The sequence below is a fragment of the Drosophila melanogaster genome, chromosome X (genome assembly GCF_000001215.4).
Source record: "Drosophila melanogaster chromosome X".
Classification (NCBI taxonomy): domain Eukaryota; kingdom Metazoa; phylum Arthropoda; class Insecta; order Diptera; family Drosophilidae; genus Drosophila; species Drosophila melanogaster.
In genome coordinates, this window is record NC_004354.4 from 19604581 (window position 1) to 19623101 (window position 18521).

Consider the following 18521-nt stretch of genomic DNA (forward strand, 5'->3'; position numbering starts at 1 on the left):
ACTCATACTCACACTTTCCACTCGCACTCACAGCACACAAATGCTGAACCAGATGCAATTGGAATCACAGTTCGAGGAACTCACTTCCATGACTGAATGGCTCCCACGCGAGAAGTTTTAAGCATACTTATCAAGATCAAGTTGATCATCAACTAATTAATTGTTGCTAATTGAACACTTGTTCCTAGAAAGTTTTTTAGGAGCTTTGAAATGTGTTATGTTATTTCATTGCATTTATGAATTACTAGCTTATTAACGGAAAATAAATCATGGCTTCCTTGTTTTCGGTCATTTTGTATAAACCAAATTTGTCTTACAACTATTGTTTCACTTCTAAATGTGTTCCCCGTGCGTCATTATTTCCATAAAATACAAAATCAATACAGCGAATATAGTGTTTTGGGTGGTCCGCTAACGATTAGTGGTTAAAGTACGCTTAAACAATTCCCTTTGCGGATAGAAGTTCTTTTTGATCCAATGGCAATAGAAACATAATCAAATCCGCAAATCGATGACTAAATGCGGCTTCATCGGTCTATCGATATCGCCACACTGCTGCGCAGCGGCAATCGAAGTACAATCGGTACGAAAGCTATAAAAGCAAAGACACACTGTGAATGCAAAACAGTTCAGAAATTGAAACGCGGCTATCTGTGCGATACGTCCAACCGAAATCACACACTTGAACGTCTTGAGTTTCGAATACATATAGAAAACCCATCGAGTTCCCTTTTTTTTTGGTTGCTCCGTCGATTAGCAAGTGAACAAGCTCGAAAGCGCGTTGAGCAGAACAGAACAGAACAGAGAATAATAGAACGGTATACAGTATATACAGTATATACGGTATACAGTGTACAGCGAAGAGATTGGAGATTCCATCTAGCGAAGCAACCACCAAATAAACCACCACAAACAGCACAACAATGGCCGAGGCTAACAAGAGGAATATCCCCATCAAGCTGGGCGACTTCAGCGTCATCGACACGGAGTTCAGCAACATCCGCGAGCGCTTCGACTCCGAGATGCGCAAAATGGAGGAGGAGATGGCCAAGTTCCGTCACGAGCTGATGAACCGCGAGGCGAACTTCTTCGAGTCCACCAGGTAAGCGTAATAGTGATACAAGTGGGATCCCAACACTGGGATAATTCCACATAGCCTGATTCTACCGGGTGTACTGCGATGGAACCCAATCCCGAATCGCTCGACTCATCGCCTCGTTGTTGGCTCCTCTAAATATAGGCGCACATCTTGCCACATCGCCCACTGGTCTGGAGCTCTTCACCCACAGATTCTCCTACGTATGTACATATGTACATACGTGCATACATACATATGTATGTACTAAACAGTGGGCCTCATAGGAGGCGAGCGGCCCGCTTCAATTCTCGCCCCAGATACACTATGTGTATTTCTTTGCCGTCGCTCTGGGGGAGGATGAGTCACCAGTTCTAAATTCTCCGCCGCTGTCTCCGGCCAAGAAACACATGTGTATCTGCTGCCCGCCACCCGCTAGTAAATCCCCCTCCCCCGCCCCGGCACATGGCTAGCCAGCGTCTTGTGCCCTCCCCTTTCGCTCGATCTCGAGTCCCATACGGTTTATGCAACCGTTATGTAGGGCATAACGGAATTTTTCGAACTTTGAGAATCACCTGTGCCAAGATATTCCGTTATATGTGTGTGTGTGTGTGGGTTTCTAGCTGAGCAGAAAAATGTAATTGTTGATAATGAGATAAGATATTAAAATCTGGTCTCTGCGAGCAAAATTAAATATTTGAAAACGCAAAGCATTGAAACGATCGGTGGCACACATGAATAATGTTCATTAAATCTCTAACTATTTCCATTTGTAGTTACTTGTTTTTAAAGCATACATAAGTGACAAACGCGTTTACCTAGCAATCTATTTCCATTTGCAAGTCAATTAAGTGATTCGGCGGTATTTTAACACCCTCGCATATTCATACGAATCAGAGAGAGGGAGAGAGAGAAATTCCAGTTGAATGTTACGAGTGGCATTTTCAATGAACATAGGTTTATTGCCCAAATCAGCGATTAATAAACAAACAATGCCCCAAAGGCGAATGGCAAATACTATGTCGCCGACGCCGTCGCGGTTGCGCGTCTCGTTAGCCTTTCCATTGGAGTTGCGTTGCGTGGGCGCCAGTTTTGGTTGCTATTGGGACGACCTCGCCGTATGACGCAATCGAACCGATGGACTCTATTTGTTGTTGCCTTCGCCATGGTCGCCACTGCATTTGCATGGCCACAACAGAAATGTTACGACTCCACCCCCCTCCCCCCCACCAGACTTCCGTCTGTTTCAGAACTTGGTAGCGCTCCTCTCCACAACTTTGCCCATTCAACGTCAAAGTTGGCAGTGAAAGGAAATTAACCCAAATTGGTATTGTGCCCTCCTGGCTGCAAATTTAATTGGAAATGAAGGGAAACTCACAGTGGCGGCATAAGTTGTGCGCCAGGGCTTGCTTCGGGCGATTAGCCTAATAATCGCCACAGATTGGCCACGTAGTTTAGTAGCTTAGTAGTAGTATTGGATATATACTTGCCAAATAATTCAATCATTCGCCCATAACTGCCCACTGTCCGCAACCTTTGACCTAAGCGGCTTGGCTGTGGCTGTGGCGTGTTGTCAATTGAAGCGCTGCGTGATATCTGAATGACTCAGCACGGAATAAACGCACGCCCCATATACAGGGCAATAAATCCATACAGGTAGGTGTATCTATGCCCTACCGAAGTTGCCACTTGAAGCAATAGTTTATGCTTTTAACTGGATACATTCCCAACAATGTATATTTTATTATTATGGCATAAGAAAAACATGTTTACAAACATGCAATTCCTGCGTAGCTGCCAAAAGCTGTTCAGGCCATTTGCACATTTTAAATAAAACTTTCTTGAACATATGTATGTATATACATACATATGTGTATGTATGTACGTACTGTCACATACTAACGATAGATTGTGTGTAGTGCAGGGCCTCATTTAACCAACTTGGCCATAAGCAAAGACCGCACATCAATGCTGGCGCCTTCAGATATGAACAATGTGCGGATTCAGATGGATTTGGATGCGGTTCCCAGTAAAATAGATTGGTGCGATTATCTCATGCAAATGCATGGAAATTGTATTGGCCAGATCGGATCGGATGGGATGGGATGGCTACCAAACATAGGCAATGCCAACGGTTTGCCTAATTTATAGACTCATTGTGTGTGCGCACAGTTTAAACAAATAAGTGCGCTAGGATCGTACATACATACATACATATGCACATATTTAACCAGCAAATAGATCTGTGCGAAAAGCTTTCGCACACACGGACAGTTTTCAGTTGCGATGAGCACACGCTGCGGCGATTTAGTTGCCAATATTGTTGGCTGGATGCTGATAATTCAAATGAGCAGCGAACTGCGATGATATCATGTCAATTTTTAGCTATTGCGCTGCGCTTCGACTCGATGCTATTCAATTCGATTTCAATCGATGACAAAACGCCGATCGTCGTCGATAATCGATATTTTAATTCGACATTTGTTCACACACACACGCACACACGCGTACACCGCAAACAACTAAAGAGAGCCATTTTGTTTGCGCTTGTTCTGGTTTTTTGGCCGCCTCTCGCGCCCGTGTTTATTTTCGTTCTTCTTTGGTTTCCTTTCGTTTGGCTTTTCAATAACGAAAAAATATGCATGACATCATTGTCATCAGATGCCAGCGAGATATTGTAGTCGCACCACACACACACAACTCACACACATGTAAAAACGTGGGCTGGCCGGAGAGGGTGGGAGTGAGAGCGGCTGCCAGAGTGGGAGGGCAGGTGCCTCTTCATGCTGTCCAAAGAAACTTTGGCCAGGCGGCTAACGGTTATTGGTACTTATCATTAGCGCGCTATTGATTTCTCTCTTCGAGGGGCGATCAACCTCGCAAAGCACATTGCAAGGTCGCCAATAAGCCCACGCACGTTCACGTTTCGGCTCCGATTGATAAGCTTTCTCTGCCTCTGCTCAGAATTTGCGGAGTGCCAATTGATGGCCGCTTATCAACGACTCTCGCTCGCATGCACACACACACAGATACACACATACATTTTGGCTTCATCGCCGACACGCACAGCGGCTTAACGGTCAATCAAATCCCGTAAGCTAAGAATGCAAATTAAGGTGAACCATAAAAAATATTTAAAAAAAAACGACTTACCTATCAATTGATGTGAGAGTGAAGTGAAGAATACAATATTATTTAAAATGAAATCACAAAATTTTAATAAGTGTAGATTTACTAATTTGAACTAAAAATAAAAATTATTGTGAAAAAGCAGTGCGACAAAATGTAATACAAAGTGAACAATTATGGACCAATGAATTATTTCCTGGGTAAATATGTAAATATTTTATGCATACTTTCCTCTATTGTAGGTAATATACATATTCTTTTTTTTTAGATGCTATGCTTGAAACACTTGGATCTTAATAGATAAACTTGCATTCTAAAGGAAATTGGGGACTGGAAGTGCGGAAAACAAAGGAGTTATCATTAATATATGTACATATGCATAAGAAACATGTACCAAAAATGATTAAATATTAATTACAAGAAAACATATGAATGGCTTGAAATTTTCATTGATCATTGTTAAAAATTCCAGAACTTTAATATCGAGTCAAGGCTGTACCTTTATAAAATAGTTAAAAAATTGCTCACCCTTGTACGATAATGTGTAGTTATCTTTTTGTCTAACTCATTATAAACAATTTCTATCTATTTTTCTCTTTCTTGCCGCTTGGAAATATTAAACAACCGCAATAATTTCCACATAATAATAATCTCCTCTCCTCTCTCTTAAAACAAAAGCTCTACTAAAAAAACAACAACTACCAGGTACAATAACGTAGAAAGTTTACAACCTAAACTTTTATTTTCTGTTTATCCTCAATGTTTTTTTCATTCACTCAACCCCTTATTGTTTGGTAACTAATGTATTGGTTTAATGTTATTGCAATCCACACAGACTAAACTAGAAACTCGTTACCAGATGCATCGCATGTTAATCGCCAAATATACACTATAACATTTATTTATAAACAATTTTGAGCCCGGTATAGACGCAAATACATAACTAGAAATGCATACAGTTCGTTTAAAACTAAAAGATAAAATTATAAAAGTTGTAAGTATAGGCAGTTTTTCATAATAGAAAACCGTTTTGATGCGATCCATACATACATATGTACATACATAGATACATATGTATGCATACAATTTCAAGGAAGCAAGGAATAGTTTTATTTGTAGTCTAGATACATGAAGCCTTAATTCTCAATTCCCTTATGGGTAGTTCCTTAAAATAGAAATTATTACAGACATATGGGGAGATTTATGTTTCGAGGGTGACAGCTGCTGCCCCCAGATCCGTACACATGTACATACATACATACGTACATCGCTTTCAAGCGGAAGCCAGATCTATTATTAGACAGGCGTCGAGCATCGCGGCTTCATTTAAGTTGGGTTCGTTACGTCCGGATCAGTTTCATCCCGGAGAAGCATCAGCATGGAGGCCTTTACGCGCACACTGCAAAATACCTTTCGCAGCACTAGGACCACCAGAACCACTACTACAACAACCACAAACTCCTCCACCAGGTTCCTACCTCACCTACGCAACCCTAACACCTTTGGTTTTATTTCGAGTCTACTTGTTCTTAAGTTTCGCTTCAACACTCAACTGCAATACTCATGTACAATATGTTCGTCTCAACTTATTTGCAGCTCAACGACAAACTCGGCGCTGCCATCCCGAATCCCAAAGCAACAGAACTACGTCTCCGACATTAGCTCACCCTTGATCCAGGTAAGCAATGCAAGGAATCTACTCTTGGTTGCCAAAGGATAACACTTATATATCCCCCTTTGCAGGATGAGGGCGATAACAAAGTGCTGAAGCTGCGTTTCGATGTCAGCCAGTATGCGCCCGAGGAAATTGTTGTGAAAACCGTCGACCAGAAGCTATTGGTAAGTCTCTGCTCAGGATGGTTATGTTTTGCAGAGTTTATCTAACATGGATATCTGATTCCTTTCGACTAGGTGCACGCCAAGCACGAGGAGAAGTCGGACACAAAGAGCGTGTACAGGGAGTACAATCGGGAGTTCCTGCTGCCCAAGGGCGTCAATCCCGAGTCCATCCGCTCGTCCCTCAGCAAGGACGGAGTCCTGACCGTGGACGCCCCCCTGCCAGCACTCACCGCCGGCGAGACACTGATTCCCATTGCGCACAAGTGAAGGCCAGCCCAGTTGTCCAGTTGTCCAGCTATCCAGTCACCATGGTCCCAAGCCGGTTGAGGAGCAATAGGCGCAGGAGGAGCAGGAGGAGTGCGAGCTGCTGCCGATCAGATTAAATCCATACACACATTGAGTTTAATCCAATCCTATCTAAATGATTAATTTTTTTGGTTCTGACTTAAAGCTAAACTATGTTACTGACGTACTACTCATTAACTTAAATATAATTGAAATTATTATTAAATTTGATTAATTTAATTCATATTTATAATTTTCGCATTAAACGTAATCAATTTTGCCGTAGTTGCCCCCCATTGGTTTTCCTTTCCTTCCATCGAAAATAAATTAAATATATATCCAACTGAGCGGATTTTGATCAGCGGATTTGTGCATCATTGACTAATTAGCTGCTGCTGAGCCATTTTCACTTTTTAAACGCTGAATTGAAATGATGATGTGCCTTTCCCTTTAGGGAATCGTGAGGCTTGAATAAAGTATATGGATTTCATTTATATTTGACTGTGGTGAATGATATTATTTATGATACAATACAACTTTTCTTTGCAATCGAATATACGGGGATATTTTAAATGGGGAAAAAATCCATCATACGGGCTTGGCTTGACGTTTCAGTTCAACATTCAATATTTCTTTTCCACTTAAAGTTCGTTCCGAAAAACCTTCGACTCAGATAGCTTGTGTGCAACACAAGCTAACCAAATTGTTGACGCTGCTCAGGGATGTCTTCCCTGGAGACCGGTGGTCCTGTCTAGTTGCAATTAACCAAATTGTGAGGCGACATCTCGCCGGAAATACTCAAATCCGATTTTCTAAATCGCCTTTCAAAGCAAATACAAAACGAAAAGATGCCGCCGCAGCTAATGTCCCAGATGGAAAATGGCGGCGAGGAGGAAGGGTGTCGTTTGGAGTGCAAGGAAATGGATCCGCTGCGGCTAACCACGCTGATCCTGAGTGCGGATCCACGGTATCGCATCAAGCCAATGCAGCAAGTCGTGTCCGCCCTCGTTGGCGGTCTCATCACGACATTTGTGGGTGAGTTTGTCGGTTAGATTTGGTCACTCCGAGACGTAATCTAAACTACCTACTACACTCGGCCGTAGTGACGCCCTTGGAGGTGGTGAAAACGCGCGTCCAGACGCAGCACGCGATCCGCCAGCGACCGACTGTTTCGAAGCTCTGCTACGTCTATCACAACGGCCTGATGACCCACGTGTGCCGCTCCAGTGATATCTGTGTCCCGAAACCAGGCCGTGATCCGCAAAATCTTCGGCCGCTACGCGGCGCCATGGTAAGAAGTGGCATGGCTACTAGGAGGATGATCCCTTATATGCTCATATTAATCATTATTATGTACATATCATATTTTTCGTGCTCAGGATGCCTTTGTCAAGATCGTGTGCACAAGTGGATTCAGTGGTCTGTGGGCGGGTCTAAGTCCCACTTTAGTTTCGGCCCTGCCCTCCACGATTATCTACTTTCTGACGTACGAGTATATTAAGAATTCGCTATCCCACATCTACTTGGTCTCGCAGAAGTTTGAGGAATCCGGCATGAAGGACCAAGTGCCTGGAGCCGACGGCGGAGATCCCCTGGACCAGGCAACCAGGGGAATAAATGTGAGCGCCACCGCACCGGTATCCACCGCATCGCTGCCCTACTACGTGCCCATGGCCTCGGGCATTTGCTCGCGCACCATTGTGGTCACGGCCATTACGCCCATCGAAATGGTTCGCATCAAGATGCAGTCGGAGTACATGACCTACGCCGAGCTGTGGCGTGTGCTGCGCTCGTTGATCCGCCAGCACGGCATCCTGGGTCTTTGGCGGGGCTGGCCGCCCACCGTGATGCGGGACGCACCCTTCTCCGGAACCTATTGGGCAGTCTACGAGGCGATTAAGCGGGCCTTCAGCGTCACGGAGCCGACTTTCCTCTTTAGCTTCCTTACGGGCGCCATCTCCGGAGCGGTGGGTGAGGGTGAGCAGTGCTCTGCCACACACCGAAAACCATAGCTTTGCCTCGAGTGTAATCGAGTTCTGGAAACGTCATCCCGCAGGTGGCTACCTTTGTGACCATGCCCTTTGACCTGATCACCACGCACACGCAGATTGAGCTGGGTCAGGACGTTCTGTACGAGGAGATTGGAGCGGGAACAGGAGCGGGAACGGGAACAGGAGCAGGAGCACGACCAAAGACACCGCAAAGTGCCGTCGCCAATTCCAGGCCATCGGTGCTCTCGCGAATGCGTCAAATTTACAGGCTGCAGGGAGTGCGGGGCCTCTATGTCGGGGTGATGCCGCGCATGCTACGTGTGGTGCCCGCCTGTGCCATCATGATCTCCACCTTCGAATACAGCAAGTCGTTCTTCTTCCACTACAATCTGGATCTCCAGGAGGCAGGTACGTACTATGTGAAATGTCAATGATGAAGCAAGGTACATAAATGCGAGCACTTCAGTTGAGCGCATTCAATTGAATCAATTGAGTCCTAACTATGTAGTTCCCTACGCAACGCTTATTTGGTTTATATTTCGTTGACTAAACTATCACTATTTCTTGTAAATCATTTGTATTTCTATGGCTTTATTTAACAAACTAAAGTTTACTAATTAACGTAACGTTAGTATGTGCAACTTAAAAATATCTTACATTTCATGCGAAGGCTAAAGATAGTTGCAAATTGAGTAAAAAGAATATGATGGTAAATATACTTTTGAATTCAAGCGAACAACAAGAACGATTTTCGATAGCACCGCGATAGCATTTCCGTTCCGACTTCACTGTCGATAGCGCCCAGCGGCAACAGCTGATCGTCGTGGAATGGAATGGAAATGGTACAACTCGGATGAGCACTGAGCACGGTGTTTTCTTTTGGGATCCGTAAATTATTTCACAATGATCGGAGAGCTTGACTAATAGCACAGCTCTGAACATCGTCAACAAACACGCCGTAGCACACGATTCGCCTTCTCATCTCATCTCACATCACCGTTTGCCGCCACCAGCTTACCGGCGCTCCCAGTGAAGCAACCGCCAATCGCGTGGAAGAGGAGCAAGTGCATCTGTCATGGCTACGAGGGAGGCCTGCGGCCAGTTTGCTGCTGCCAGTGCGGCAATGGCGGCTGCTTCCAGTCAAAATCCGTCGAAGGCCACGATGACGGACCCCCGTTTTCGGATCCGACCCCTGCAGCAAGTGGCATCCGCCTGTACCGGCGCCATGGTGACGGCCTGCTTTAGTATGTTGCCCGCCACACAGCGTCGAATGGCGTAGTGTCAGTGCTTGACTGATAGGTTTACCATTGCAGTGACCCCTCTGGATGTGATCAAGACCCGCTTGCAGGCACAGCAGCAGGCGCTGCTCTCAAACAAGTGTTTCCTCTACTGCAACGGCCTCATGGACCACATCTGCCCCTGCGGCCCGGACACGCCCAACCCAGCAGCCGCCAAGCCCGCTCCCCGTTTTTCTGGCACCATTGTAAGTGGTAAGCGTTGGGAAAACCGGGACACTTAATACTTAACCCAGCCTCTCTCCAGGACGCATTCATCAAAATCAGCCGCACTGAGGGCATCGGCTCCCTGTGGTCGGGGCTCAGCCCAACGCTAATCTCGGCCCTGCCCTCGACCATCATATACTTCGTGGCTTATGAGCAGTTCAAGGCCCGTTTCACCGATATCCACTACAAATACACGCGACGCCCGGATACCATTGCCCACGACATTCCACACCCGATTCCATTTCTGGTGCCGCTGCTGGCCGGCGTGTCGGGCCGCATTCTGGCCGTAACCTGTGTAAGTCCCGTCGAGCTAATCCGCACCAAGATGCAATCGCAGCGCATGACGCACGCCGAGATGTTTGGCACCATTCGCCAAGTGGTGCAGTCGCAGGGCGTGCTGGGCTTGTGGCGCGGTCTGCCGCCAACCATCCTGCGCGACGTGCCCTTCTCCGGCATCTACTGGACCTGCTACGAGTACCTCAAGAGCTCCTTTGGCGTTGTGGAGCCAACGTTTAGCTTCAGCTTTGCGGCGGGAGCGATATCCGGATCGGTAAGACTAAGACAACTGCGCTACAAATCAATTGTGTCGACTGTCGGTAACCCCTCATGTTTCCCCTTCCAGGTGGCCGCCACCATCACCACGCCCTTCGATGTGGTGAAAACGCACGAGCAGATCGAATTCGGCGAGAAGTTCATATTCTCAGGTAGGCCCAATGTGGTTCAGCTTGCTGCAACCAACTCCCGTAGCAGCATTGACAATGGTTCGGTTTGCATTACGGCAGATAATCCACCCAAGCAAGTGGCCACCAAGTCGGTGGCGATGCGCCTGGCCAGCATTTACCGCATGGGCGGTGTGCCCGCCATTTTCTCTGGACTGGGGCCCCGACTCTTCAAGGTAGCGCCCGCATGTGCGATAATGATTTCGTCCTTCGAGTACGGCAAGTCATTCTTCTATCACTACAACATCGACCAGCACAATCGGAGCAATCAGGCGACAAAGGGGCCCGGCTCCTGAACGCGCTCCCAATGCGGTGACCACAGCATGTCGACGTGAATCTTTGTACATATGTAGATTAATGCCAAAGTTGCCAGGAAATCGGTGGGCAGGTGGGAAATCGTCTGCTGCTGGGTTTGGCGAGCCCCATTCGAAATTGTTAAATTGTAGTGAAATAAAATTCTTGTTTTTCTTGGTTCGAAAACAAACATGAGCTTACTTATCAACTTTGCTTTTGAGCTTCGAATTCTAATAATCTGTATTTGATTTCAACAAATTTACGACGCACATTAAACAATATTGTGTACTTTGTTCCTAGTTTAACGAAATATTTAATTTTTGCTATTGGAAAATCAAAACGATGTTGTTACAATAAAATCGCAAAATAAGCAATGTAACTGTTTGTTGGAGAAAATAATAATTCCTATTAAAACCGAAATAGGGAACATGTGAAAAGATAATACTATCTATAAGTTTACACATTTCGTTTCTGTGTATGCCGTAGAATTTACCTTCGACTCACAAGATAAGATGTAGTTTTACACATCTTTATAGTCAAGTGGCAAGGGTAGATAGGTTGGGGTAAGGACGATTAGAGTGTTAAACAAATGTTTTCCTAGTCATAGAAAATACATATATTTGAAATCATAAAAGACGAGCTTTTATCTTCGGTTAGCAACACTCGTGTGCACCAAAGCATTTGAAACGTTTATGAAATGGCGCCCAATGACTTGTAATCGAAAGCAACACCCCGATCACCGATGGCTTTCACAAACATATGTTGCGTGCTATCGATAGACGGTGGAAACAACACGTGCACTCGTGTTTTGTATTTGTGTTGTTTGCATTTGATTTCATATTAGACTAAACCGAACGCAAAATGAGTGAATCCGCACCGGAAACTGTGCCAGCCAAGAAGCCGGCAAAGGCCAAGAAGGCGGCAAAGCCGGAGAACAGCATACCACGCGGCCAGCCCAAGTCGAACCGGCCGTGGAAGACGCCCAAGCAGAAGTAAGTGGTGTTTCTCCATTGTGCATTGTGCATTGTCATCTAATCAATTGGCTTCGCCTGCAGATTTAGCAAGATTAAGAAGACCGTTAACCGACTGTCCTTCGAAAAGAAGACGGCCCTGCGCGACGAGCTGCGCTACATCAAGGAGCGCTCCAAGGAGATCAAGGACAAGCGCAAGGAGGATGCCGTCCAAAAGCACCAGCGCCGCGTGGAGAATGCCGAGCGCCGGCTGGCGAACGAGCGCCGCTCGGAGGTCGTCCAGGTCATCAAGAATCCCGCCAAGCTGAAGCGCATGAAGAAGAAACAGATGCGCATGATCGAGAAGCGGGACGTCAGCCAGGTGAAGGTGGTCTGAGGTGGCTCCATTAGATTAACTTGTATTTTTTGATAAATAAATCTAGTTTTAATGCCAAGAAAGCGTTTTGTAACACATATGTATGTATGTATTTAGGTCGCTACGTACACAATTGTGTGGCATACAAACGAATTTAGCTTATCTTAGCCTAGTTTAACAAATTTACATAGTAATCCAAGGCGTCGCCCTCAACATCGCCGTCTATCTGTTTGCCGCCGATCTCTGTGCGGAATTTGGTCAATATATCCTTGCGCCTACTGTTCAGTGTTTGGCCCGCCAAGCGCTTGTCCTCCCCTTGTCTCAGTCCATCGAGCAACGCCCCAATGCGCGTCCGCAGGAGCAAATCCAGGCGGTGCACCAGAGACTGATCTTGTCGTAGTCCTCTTGCTACCGCCGGTGGCAAGTCCAACGTCGTCTCCATTGCGGGCAAATCGAGCAGAGATGCAATAAAAGCAAGCAACGCAGATCCCGTGGTATCCATATCGAGGCCATTAAGTGTGAGACTGTTGCGTTCCCAGGCTTCCGAAGTGTCTGGCACCTCTAGACGCTCGTTCATCTGCCGCACCACGTCCACCGGCACTCGAGTGGCATCGCTCCTAAGTGAGTTTGCCTGCAGACAGGAGTCCAGCGAACTGGCCATGTATATCTGTCCGAAGATGCAGCCAGAGTCTCGACACAGCTGGTAGAGCTTGTAGCGCATGCTGCGGTAATAGAAGTTATCGTCGCACAGGATCAGATGCCTTCCGCTGTTGTAGTCGCCGCTGGAGGAAATGCGGCGGACTTGAGGCGGCCAATCGGTGTCTTCTTGAATGGCGGAAATGAGTTTTTCAATTACTTTAAAAATGCGGCCGCGCTGCTCCTTGTAGGCCAGGTCGGCCGAGGGGGTAGCGTCGAGGAAGTCGTCGTAGCACAGATGAACGATGTGGCGGACGCGGAGGGCAGCCTGTTGACCCAGCAGCCAGGAGCACAGCGAGGATTTGCCGGCTGCTGGCAGGCCGATAAGTGCAACAAGACAAATGCGCCGCATCGCGTGTGGTTGGTTGGTTCGTTTTTTTTTTTTTTTTGTTTTGGGGTTGTTTGTAGGAAGAGTACGTGTGGTCGCCGACTGCGGGTGTGGAGGGCGGTCTGGACTCTGCGATTAGCTATCTAGGATCGAGAACAGCAGCTGCGGCGTTGCATGCCACTGCTGCTACATGGACAGATTGCCGGCGACAGGCGGCTGGACAGGTGTAAGTACTGCCGTGGCGGCCGCCTCTTTCAGTCGCTCCTTCTCTTGCTCCCTCTGCTGCTGCTCGGCCTTGCGGGCGTTCTCCTCCATTTCCTCCATGCGCTTGGCGTTGATTGTGGTCTGCACATCCACGTAAACTTTCATCATATTCTGGTTGAAGCGCGCGAACTTGGTAACGCACCTGTCCACACAGAGGTCCTGTCGTGTGAAGCGGCATTTAGTGACGAATACCTCCGTGGATTCCCCAGCCTTATACATACCTCATGGCCGCCCAGGTCGCGCTGGCTGAGATTATCCACGCATCGGCTGAAACACAGTTCCGTCACTTTGTTGTATAATGTGAAAAAGTCTTTGAGCTGAAAGGCGTGGCCAGTGAGTAAGGTTCAGCGGGAGTTCAGCACACTCTTTTACTTACGTTGCGCAGATTGGAATCCATCGGTCGATAGCAAGTTGCGTTTAGCTAGTGTTTTAATACAACAATTATACAATTTAATTTTACAAACCGTCACGTTCGTGACGAGCGGAACAGCTGATTAGTCTGTGCTTGGTAAAACGATAGTCGATAGCACGGCAAGCAGACTAATCAGTGTGCGTTATCGAGTTTAAAATACAGATACCCAAATTTTTCGCATTGTGTTCGTTTTTACTTTTTATTTGAGAGCAACTAAAGTGTTCATCTCCCCAGGGGGGCAGAAAGTAAAATAGGACGCGAATTGGTTCATAATATACGATACCGCAATCCCTAATAATTGATTTTAAAATTATAATTGATTCTGATAAAAGCTTACGTTTAAATTGAAAAATTTACACGGTATATGCAATATTCATTAATTTGCTGTATAATTTTTAAAAGATTGCCGTCAAGGGTAATTTAATATTATAGTATTATAATCATAATATTTCGGAATGGAGCAGTACTTTTGAATGGAACTAGGGCATCTATGTGGCCTGCGAAGCGTCGGGATTGGCGCCATCCGCTGTGGCAGGACGACTCTCGCAGCTGTCCTCGCCACTGCTCGTGGTGGAGGCGCCTTCCTCCGGCGAGGTCTTCACCGCTTCTTCCGCCTCCATCTGCGCATCCGCCGGTCCGGCGTCCGCCTTGCCGCTCTCCTCGGGATCGCCGCCCTTTTTATTCTGCAACGGAATCAACGGAAGTGAGCTGGAATGTTCTCCCCAAATCAGCGACGGCCTTACCTTCTTGCGCTTCTTGGGCTTCTCCGTCTTGACGGCGTGCAGTTCCTCCTCCTCCTGCAGCGCAGACTTGTAGTTGGCGGGAAAGAACTGTGTGGCCTCCTGGTGGCCCACCACCGAGTTGGCGCTAACGTAGCTGGGACCGTAGGCCATCAGCGTGGGAATGGTCGGACTGTTCACCTTGTTCACCTTCAGTACAATCTTGTCGGTACTGCAAGGTACAGCACAAGATCAGACAGATATTACATATGTAACTCATCAGCCGTTGGCCAGTGGATCGTTGGCAGCACTTACGGAACATACGGCTTGGCATTGTACTTCTCCACGGAGTTTGCTATAAATTGCGCCGTCAGCGGATTGTCACCGTTAAAGAAGCCATAGAGCGGAATGTCCTCGCGACACGTCTCGAGCAGAATAGCGAGATCCTTCTTCTTGTAGGCGTCGAAGATCATCACGATGTGCGGTGGCTCCGGCACGGGATCCGGCGGAAGGAAGGTCGTGGTCTGGGCACGGAAGTACGTGTAGATTAGCGCTGCATGGGTGCGCTGGTCACTGGGCACCCAAATCGGCGGTATCCGAATAGTCTTGGTTCTCTTAGCTGCAACCGGAGCAGTTTTGGCCTCTGGTGCCGCACCTGCCTCCGCCTCTGTCTCCGTCTCTTCCTCAGCCTCCGCTACATTTTCGCTCCTAATCTCGGCCAGATGCACTGCGTCCGGCTGCACCTGACTATTCTCCGTTGATGGCTCTAACCAGAGAGTAAATAGAGTAAAACTCGTGAATAGATCAAGTTAGCAAGGATGACAGGCGTCTCACCTGGATCAGATATCTCCACGGTCACCTCCAGCGGCACAATCATGGGCGGCACGGTGATCTCCTCCTCGTTGAACTCGTCCGGCGGCTTAATGGTCTCCTTGGTCAGCTCGTGGGCATATTGGCGGAGCACGGTCGGTGGCGTGCCGAGCACCTCGTCCACCTTCCAGAAGCACATCAGCAGCTCCTTGTCGTAGAGCTGCTCGATAACCTCCGGTGACAGTGGATTCTCCGCAGCAAAGTTGACGGTGGCGATGTCGCTAGGCAGAATGGTAAATACCTTGCGGTCCTTGCACTGAATCTTGAGCGGATCAGCCGGCTCCGAGAGTTTCTTGAACATGTCGCGATTAACCTGTGGCCCGAAGACCGTGATCCCGATGTCCGGCAGGTTGGCCATGATGCAGTCGGTGACGCTGTGAAGGTACTCCAGCCGCTTCCGACGGCTCTCCGCCAGCTCGATCTCCTCGGCCAGGCGCAGCGCCTTGTTGCGCACCTCCAGCTGCTCCAGCTCGATCGGCTGGAGCTCGGTGATCTCGTAGCTCAGGTGCGTTTCCTTGGCCATCGTCGACTGCAGCATTCGGGTGATCATGGCCACCAGCTTGGGCACATCCGTGCCGAACATGATATTGATGGCCTTGCCGCTCTAATGGTCCATAAACATAAACATAGAGGAAAGACAATACATATTCACCTGGCATTATGTTCCCATGGGATCACTCACCGTGACAAACATCCACGTGGGCTCGCTCTTCTTGTTGAATCGCTTCAGATAGGATATGGAGCCCGCCTTGCACTGGCATATATTGGAAAAGATGGGGATGTTAGTGCGCTACGCCTCGGTGCTTCCGACTGTGTGATCTTACGATGGCCAACTGCAGGTTGTCGCCTCCTAGCTCGAGCTTGATCTTCCGCAGGCTACCCACCATGCCGAGGCAGGGACCGCACCATTCGGAGTATATATCGAGCACTGAAGCACTCAGGGATTAGAGCGAGATTACTGGGTGGACTAATGGCTAACCATCGCATCGAGAACGTACCCAGCAATCCGGATCGCTGCAGGAACTTCTCGAACTCCTCATCCGAGGCGAGGTCGGCCTGAAGCTGCTGGACTCCTCCCTTCTTCGCCATTTTTTGCGCACTGAATGGGCCATCAATCAGATACCGAACTAAACACCCAACCAGCTATTGATCAAACAGTGGTTGCCAGGACTTAAAAGGTCACTCAGTATTTTGGCACAATCAATCAATCAACAATCCCAGTTCCCAAATGGGGTAACAAATGCGCAGGAGCTGCTGAGTCGAGCTAGGAAGCTACCCATATAATACAGGGTATTTATTATAAACCCGAAAACTTTTCTATCCTTCTGCTAGCACTAAAAAAAAGGACATCACCACAAGGACATTATTATAAGGTGTGTTGAAAGTCAGCTTTCCTCCAATCAATCAATCAAATACAGATTGAACTTTATATGCCAGGGGGTTTATTTTCTTTTTATTCTCAAAATGGTTTTCTATGCAGCAGCACATTAGTAAATGGGAATCGGTCGATAAAGCACATGGCGATGGCGATGGCGATGGCTGTGGCTATGCCCACATCCGCCGCGAATCGTTCCACTTAGTGATCGTGTCGCATTTGTCTGCGCAGCTCGCGCATTGTGATCTGCAAAAAAAAAACTGGATATGGTCAGAGGATCGTGTGCGGGCTAGATGGGTGGTCATAGCGTTGGCGTTAGATACTGGTTGTCATTTACGATGATGAAGTAATCAAGTTGCTTACGTTATTTACCTTCAGAACTGTGGAACAATCTTTGTGTTTGTGGTTATTTACGCATCGGCTTACGAAATCTTTAAATAATTTCAAAGTCAATAGAATTATCGAGAATTTGTGCTGAATTTGGTAACGGAGCGGTCATGTAACTTAATTACAGGCTTAGTTTCGGTTGGGAAATAATGCACGCAAATACTGGCGCCGGGGGATTGGTTCGCAAGCGGGATGGGAATCCGGTCATAATCGAATCGCATGTTATCACCGGGCAGATCACGGGATTATGGGTTATTTACATTGCTAAATTAACTAGAATTCAATGGGCTGCGAAGTGATGCGCTCGCGCCCATTTCAAATGGTGGATCGGGATTAGTTAGACATAAATGCGTTTTCGGGCGCTACTGGGTTGATATCGTATCAATTCATATCTATATGTTCCAGTCGTACAGGCTGCGTGTACGGTATGACCGACTTTTTGTTGACGTCCCTGGATAAGGCCTTTCTCATGTCTGCAAAGTGGGTAAAGCATCGATTGTTAGGCGCCTCTTAGAAGTCAATGCAAATTCTGTGCGCTCTCACCGTACGCATCCTCGTCCTGGTCGCCGGAGTAGTACTCAAGTATGGTGCGGTATATGATGTAGCCAAGGTTCGTGTACATGTTTATTGCCACCTGGTTGCTCTTCCTCACAAAAAGATCCACAAAGTATGCTCGCTTTCTGGGGGCGAGAAAAAGTAGTCGTTTAGTCTGTATTGATATCCAACGAATTGGGGCTGGAATTACTTCTCCGAAATGTCCTCCAGGAAACTCATGAGCAGCGCAGCCAGACCAAGGCGCCGGTAGTCGGGCGAGACGGTCAGCGCAGTCACGTGTCCGTGCCAGTTGTCCAGGTGTCCCTCCACCTTGCCCATGACTAGAGAATGTAGAGCACACTTGATAGGGGAACTCGTGCACACAGTGAAATGCAGTACTTACTGTAGCCCATTATTTGTCCGCTGGGCGACTCCGCAAGCTGAAAGTACTCCGGCCACTTGGCCAGGTACTGGGTGTAGAAGGACAGCCCGTAGGTCTCCGTAAGTGGGTCAAAGTTTCTGGCGGAGCACACGGCGGTATTGGTATTAGCCTCGGATATGCGCATGTGGATATCCACTGTACTCACACATTGTTGAACTTAAAGAGGTCGTCGCAGGTGAAGGGTCGCAACGTGGTCATCTTATCACTTAATCTCGGCTAATCCGATCCTTTTTATTGCTCCTATAAAATTGCTATACTCGCCGGCAATAGAGATGCGCCGCGGTCGATGGCAAGTTATCGATAGCCTGGAAGCGAGCTTTCCCACAAATCGGTT

The 18521-nt window shown here is 47.4% G+C and overlaps 8 protein-coding genes across 24 annotated transcripts; 4 read left to right on the top strand and 4 right to left on the bottom strand.

The window, feature by feature from the left end:
- The first annotated feature begins 618 nt into the window (after positions 1–618).
- On the top strand, positions 619–6833 carry CG14207 (uncharacterized protein). Of its 4 annotated transcripts, NM_167669.3 has the most exons (5): positions 619–1102; positions 4883–4909; positions 5801–5882; positions 5948–6043; positions 6116–6693. In NM_167669.3, exons 1-5 carry the CDS (start codon positions 924–926, stop codon positions 6308–6310), a joined length of 579 nt encoding a protein of 192 aa, NP_728275.1. In that variant the 5' UTR covers positions 619–923; the 3' UTR covers positions 6311–6693. The 4 variants fall into 4 exon arrangements, with proteins under 4 accessions (NP_728275.1, NP_001285446.1, NP_608326.1 ...); NM_001298517.1 differs by lacking the exon at positions 4883–4909 and having other exon boundaries at positions 6116–6833; NM_134482.4 differs by lacking the exon at positions 4883–4909.
- Positions 6834–6945: 112 nt separating this feature from the next.
- On the top strand, positions 6946–11037 carry Tyler. 3 transcript variants are annotated; one of them, NM_001298518.1, is made up of 9 exons: positions 6946–7363; positions 7432–7619; positions 7708–8305; positions 8385–8727; positions 9052–9563; positions 9633–9802; positions 9862–10371; positions 10444–10525; positions 10604–11037. In NM_001298518.1, exons 1-4 carry the CDS (start codon positions 7177–7179, stop codon positions 8411–8413), a joined length of 1002 nt encoding a protein of 333 aa, NP_001285447.1. In that variant the 5' UTR covers positions 6946–7176; the 3' UTR covers positions 8414–8727; positions 9052–9563; positions 9633–9802; positions 9862–10371; positions 10444–10525; positions 10604–11037. The 3 variants fall into 3 exon arrangements, with proteins under 3 accessions (NP_001285447.1, NP_608327.2, NP_728278.2); NM_134483.3 differs by having other exon boundaries at positions 7708–8295; positions 9333–9563; NM_167671.2 differs by having other exon boundaries at positions 7708–8727; positions 9333–9563; positions 10604–11016.
- On the top strand, positions 6946–11037 carry Shawn. 4 transcript variants are annotated; one of them, NM_001298519.1, is made up of 9 exons: positions 6946–7363; positions 7432–7619; positions 7708–8305; positions 8385–8727; positions 9052–9563; positions 9633–9802; positions 9862–10371; positions 10444–10525; positions 10604–11037. In NM_001298519.1, exons 5-9 carry the CDS (start codon positions 9395–9397, stop codon positions 10834–10836), a joined length of 1164 nt encoding a protein of 387 aa, NP_001285448.1. In that variant the 5' UTR covers positions 6946–7363; positions 7432–7619; positions 7708–8305; positions 8385–8727; positions 9052–9394; the 3' UTR covers positions 10837–11037. The 4 variants fall into 4 exon arrangements, with proteins under 4 accessions (NP_001285448.1, NP_001027073.1, NP_001027072.1 ...); NM_001031902.2 differs by having other exon boundaries at positions 7708–8295; positions 9333–9563; NM_001031901.2 differs by having other exon boundaries at positions 7708–8727; positions 9333–9563; positions 10604–11016.
- A 578-nt stretch (positions 11038–11615) lies between these two features.
- Positions 11616–12245, top strand: CG14210 (uncharacterized protein). Of its 2 annotated transcripts, none has more exons than NM_134484.3 (2): positions 11616–11826; positions 11890–12245. In NM_134484.3, the coding sequence occupies exons 1-2, from the start codon at positions 11696–11698 to the stop codon at positions 12179–12181; spliced, it is 423 nt and encodes a 140-aa protein (NP_608328.1). In that variant the 5' UTR covers positions 11616–11695; the 3' UTR covers positions 12182–12245. The 2 variants fall into 2 exon arrangements, with proteins under 2 accessions (NP_608328.1, NP_001285449.1); NM_001298520.1 differs by having other exon boundaries at positions 11890–12237.
- Tim9b (Translocase of inner membrane 9b) lies at positions 12083–13957 on the bottom strand. Of its 2 annotated transcripts, none has more exons than NM_001031903.2 (3): positions 13825–13957; positions 13670–13765; positions 12083–13607 (listed from the first exon to the last, which is right to left on the bottom strand). In NM_001031903.2, exons 1-3 carry the CDS (start codon positions 13843–13845, stop codon positions 13371–13373), a joined length of 354 nt encoding a protein of 117 aa, NP_001027074.1. In that variant the 5' UTR covers positions 13846–13957; the 3' UTR covers positions 12083–13370. The 2 variants fall into 2 exon arrangements, with proteins under 2 accessions (NP_001027074.1, NP_001027075.1); NM_001031904.3 differs by having other exon boundaries at positions 12251–13607.
- Pstk (Phosphoseryl tRNA kinase) lies at positions 12083–13957 on the bottom strand. Of its 3 annotated transcripts, none has more exons than NM_001272783.1 (3): positions 13825–13957; positions 13670–13715; positions 12083–13607 (listed from the first exon to the last, which is right to left on the bottom strand). In NM_001272783.1, exon 3 carries the CDS (start codon positions 13206–13208, stop codon positions 12330–12332), a length of 879 nt encoding a protein of 292 aa, NP_001259712.1. In that variant the 5' UTR covers positions 13209–13607; positions 13670–13715; positions 13825–13957; the 3' UTR covers positions 12083–12329. The 3 variants fall into 3 exon arrangements, with proteins under 3 accessions (NP_001259712.1, NP_608329.1, NP_001259711.1); NM_134485.4 differs by having other exon boundaries at positions 13670–13765; NM_001272782.2 differs by having other exon boundaries at positions 12251–13607; positions 13670–13765.
- Positions 13958–14238: 281 nt separating this feature from the next.
- On the bottom strand, positions 14239–16665 carry CG14221 (uncharacterized protein). 2 transcript variants are annotated; one of them, NM_001272784.1, is made up of 7 exons: positions 16448–16665; positions 16274–16377; positions 16132–16203; positions 15414–16053; positions 14895–15345; positions 14604–14811; positions 14239–14543 (listed from the first exon to the last, which is right to left on the bottom strand). In NM_001272784.1, exons 1-7 carry the CDS (start codon positions 16536–16538, stop codon positions 14349–14351), a joined length of 1761 nt encoding a protein of 586 aa, NP_001259713.1. In that variant the 5' UTR covers positions 16539–16665; the 3' UTR covers positions 14239–14348. The 2 variants fall into 2 exon arrangements, with proteins under 2 accessions (NP_001259713.1, NP_608330.2); NM_134486.3 differs by having other exon boundaries at positions 16274–16538.
- Positions 16666–16870: 205 nt separating this feature from the next.
- Positions 16871–18494, bottom strand: Naa20A (N(alpha)-acetyltransferase 20 A). 4 transcript variants are annotated; one of them, NM_001272785.1, is made up of 6 exons: positions 18333–18494; positions 18149–18264; positions 17957–18086; positions 17755–17891; positions 17623–17684; positions 16871–17070 (listed from the first exon to the last, which is right to left on the bottom strand). In NM_001272785.1, exons 1-6 carry the CDS (start codon positions 18383–18385, stop codon positions 17026–17028), a joined length of 543 nt encoding a protein of 180 aa, NP_001259714.1. In that variant the 5' UTR covers positions 18386–18494; the 3' UTR covers positions 16871–17025. The 4 variants fall into 4 exon arrangements, with proteins under 4 accessions (NP_001259714.1, NP_608331.1, NP_001259716.1 ...); NM_134487.3 differs by having other exon boundaries at positions 17197–17684; NM_001272787.2 differs by having other exon boundaries at positions 16871–17084; positions 17197–17684.
- Positions 18495–18521: the final 27 nt, after the last annotated feature.

What these genes read in the sequence shown, in the direction of transcription:
- CG14207 (NM_167669.3), top strand. Translation starts at nt 924, where the DNA reads ATGGCCGAGGCTAACAAGAGGAATATCCCCATCAAGCTGGGCGACTTC. An exon ending in AAAAAAACAACAACTACCAG is followed by an intron (nt 4,910 to 5,800) that starts GTACAATAACGT and finishes ACTTATTTGCAG; the next exon opens with CTCAACGACAAACTCGGCGC. An exon ending in CCGTCGACCAGAAGCTATTG is followed by an intron (nt 6,044 to 6,115) that starts GTAAGTCTCTGC and finishes CCTTTCGACTAG; the next exon opens with GTGCACGCCAAGCACGAGGA.
- CG14210 (NM_134484.3), top strand. Translation starts at nt 11,696, where the DNA reads ATGAGTGAATCCGCACCGGAAACTGTGCCAGCCAAGAAGCCGGCAAAG. An exon ending in TGGAAGACGCCCAAGCAGAA is followed by an intron (nt 11,827 to 11,889) that starts GTAAGTGGTGTT and finishes CTTCGCCTGCAG; the next exon opens with ATTTAGCAAGATTAAGAAGA.
- CG14221 (NM_001272784.1), bottom strand. Translation starts at nt 16,538, where the DNA reads ATGGCGAAGAAGGGAGGAGTCCAGCAGCTTCAGGCCGACCTCGCCTCG. An exon ending in GCAGCGATCCGGATTGCTGG is followed by an intron (nt 16,378 to 16,447) that starts GTACGTTCTCGA and finishes TGAGTGCTTCAG; the next exon opens with TGCTCGATATATACTCCGAA. An exon ending in AGCCCAAGAAGCGCAAGAAG is followed by an intron (nt 14,544 to 14,603) that starts GTAAGGCCGTCG and finishes ATTCCGTTGCAG; the next exon opens with AATAAAAAGGGCGGCGATCC.
- Naa20A (NM_001272785.1), bottom strand. Translation starts at nt 18,385, where the DNA reads ATGACCACGTTGCGACCCTTCACCTGCGACGACCTCTTTAAGTTCAAC. An exon ending in CTCTTTAAGTTCAACAATGT is followed by an intron (nt 18,265 to 18,332) that starts GTGAGTACAGTG and finishes GTGCTCCGCCAG; the next exon opens with AAACTTTGACCCACTTACGG. An exon ending in CGGACAAATAATGGGCTACA is followed by an intron (nt 18,087 to 18,148) that starts GTAAGTACTGCA and finishes TACATTCTCTAG; the next exon opens with TCATGGGCAAGGTGGAGGGA.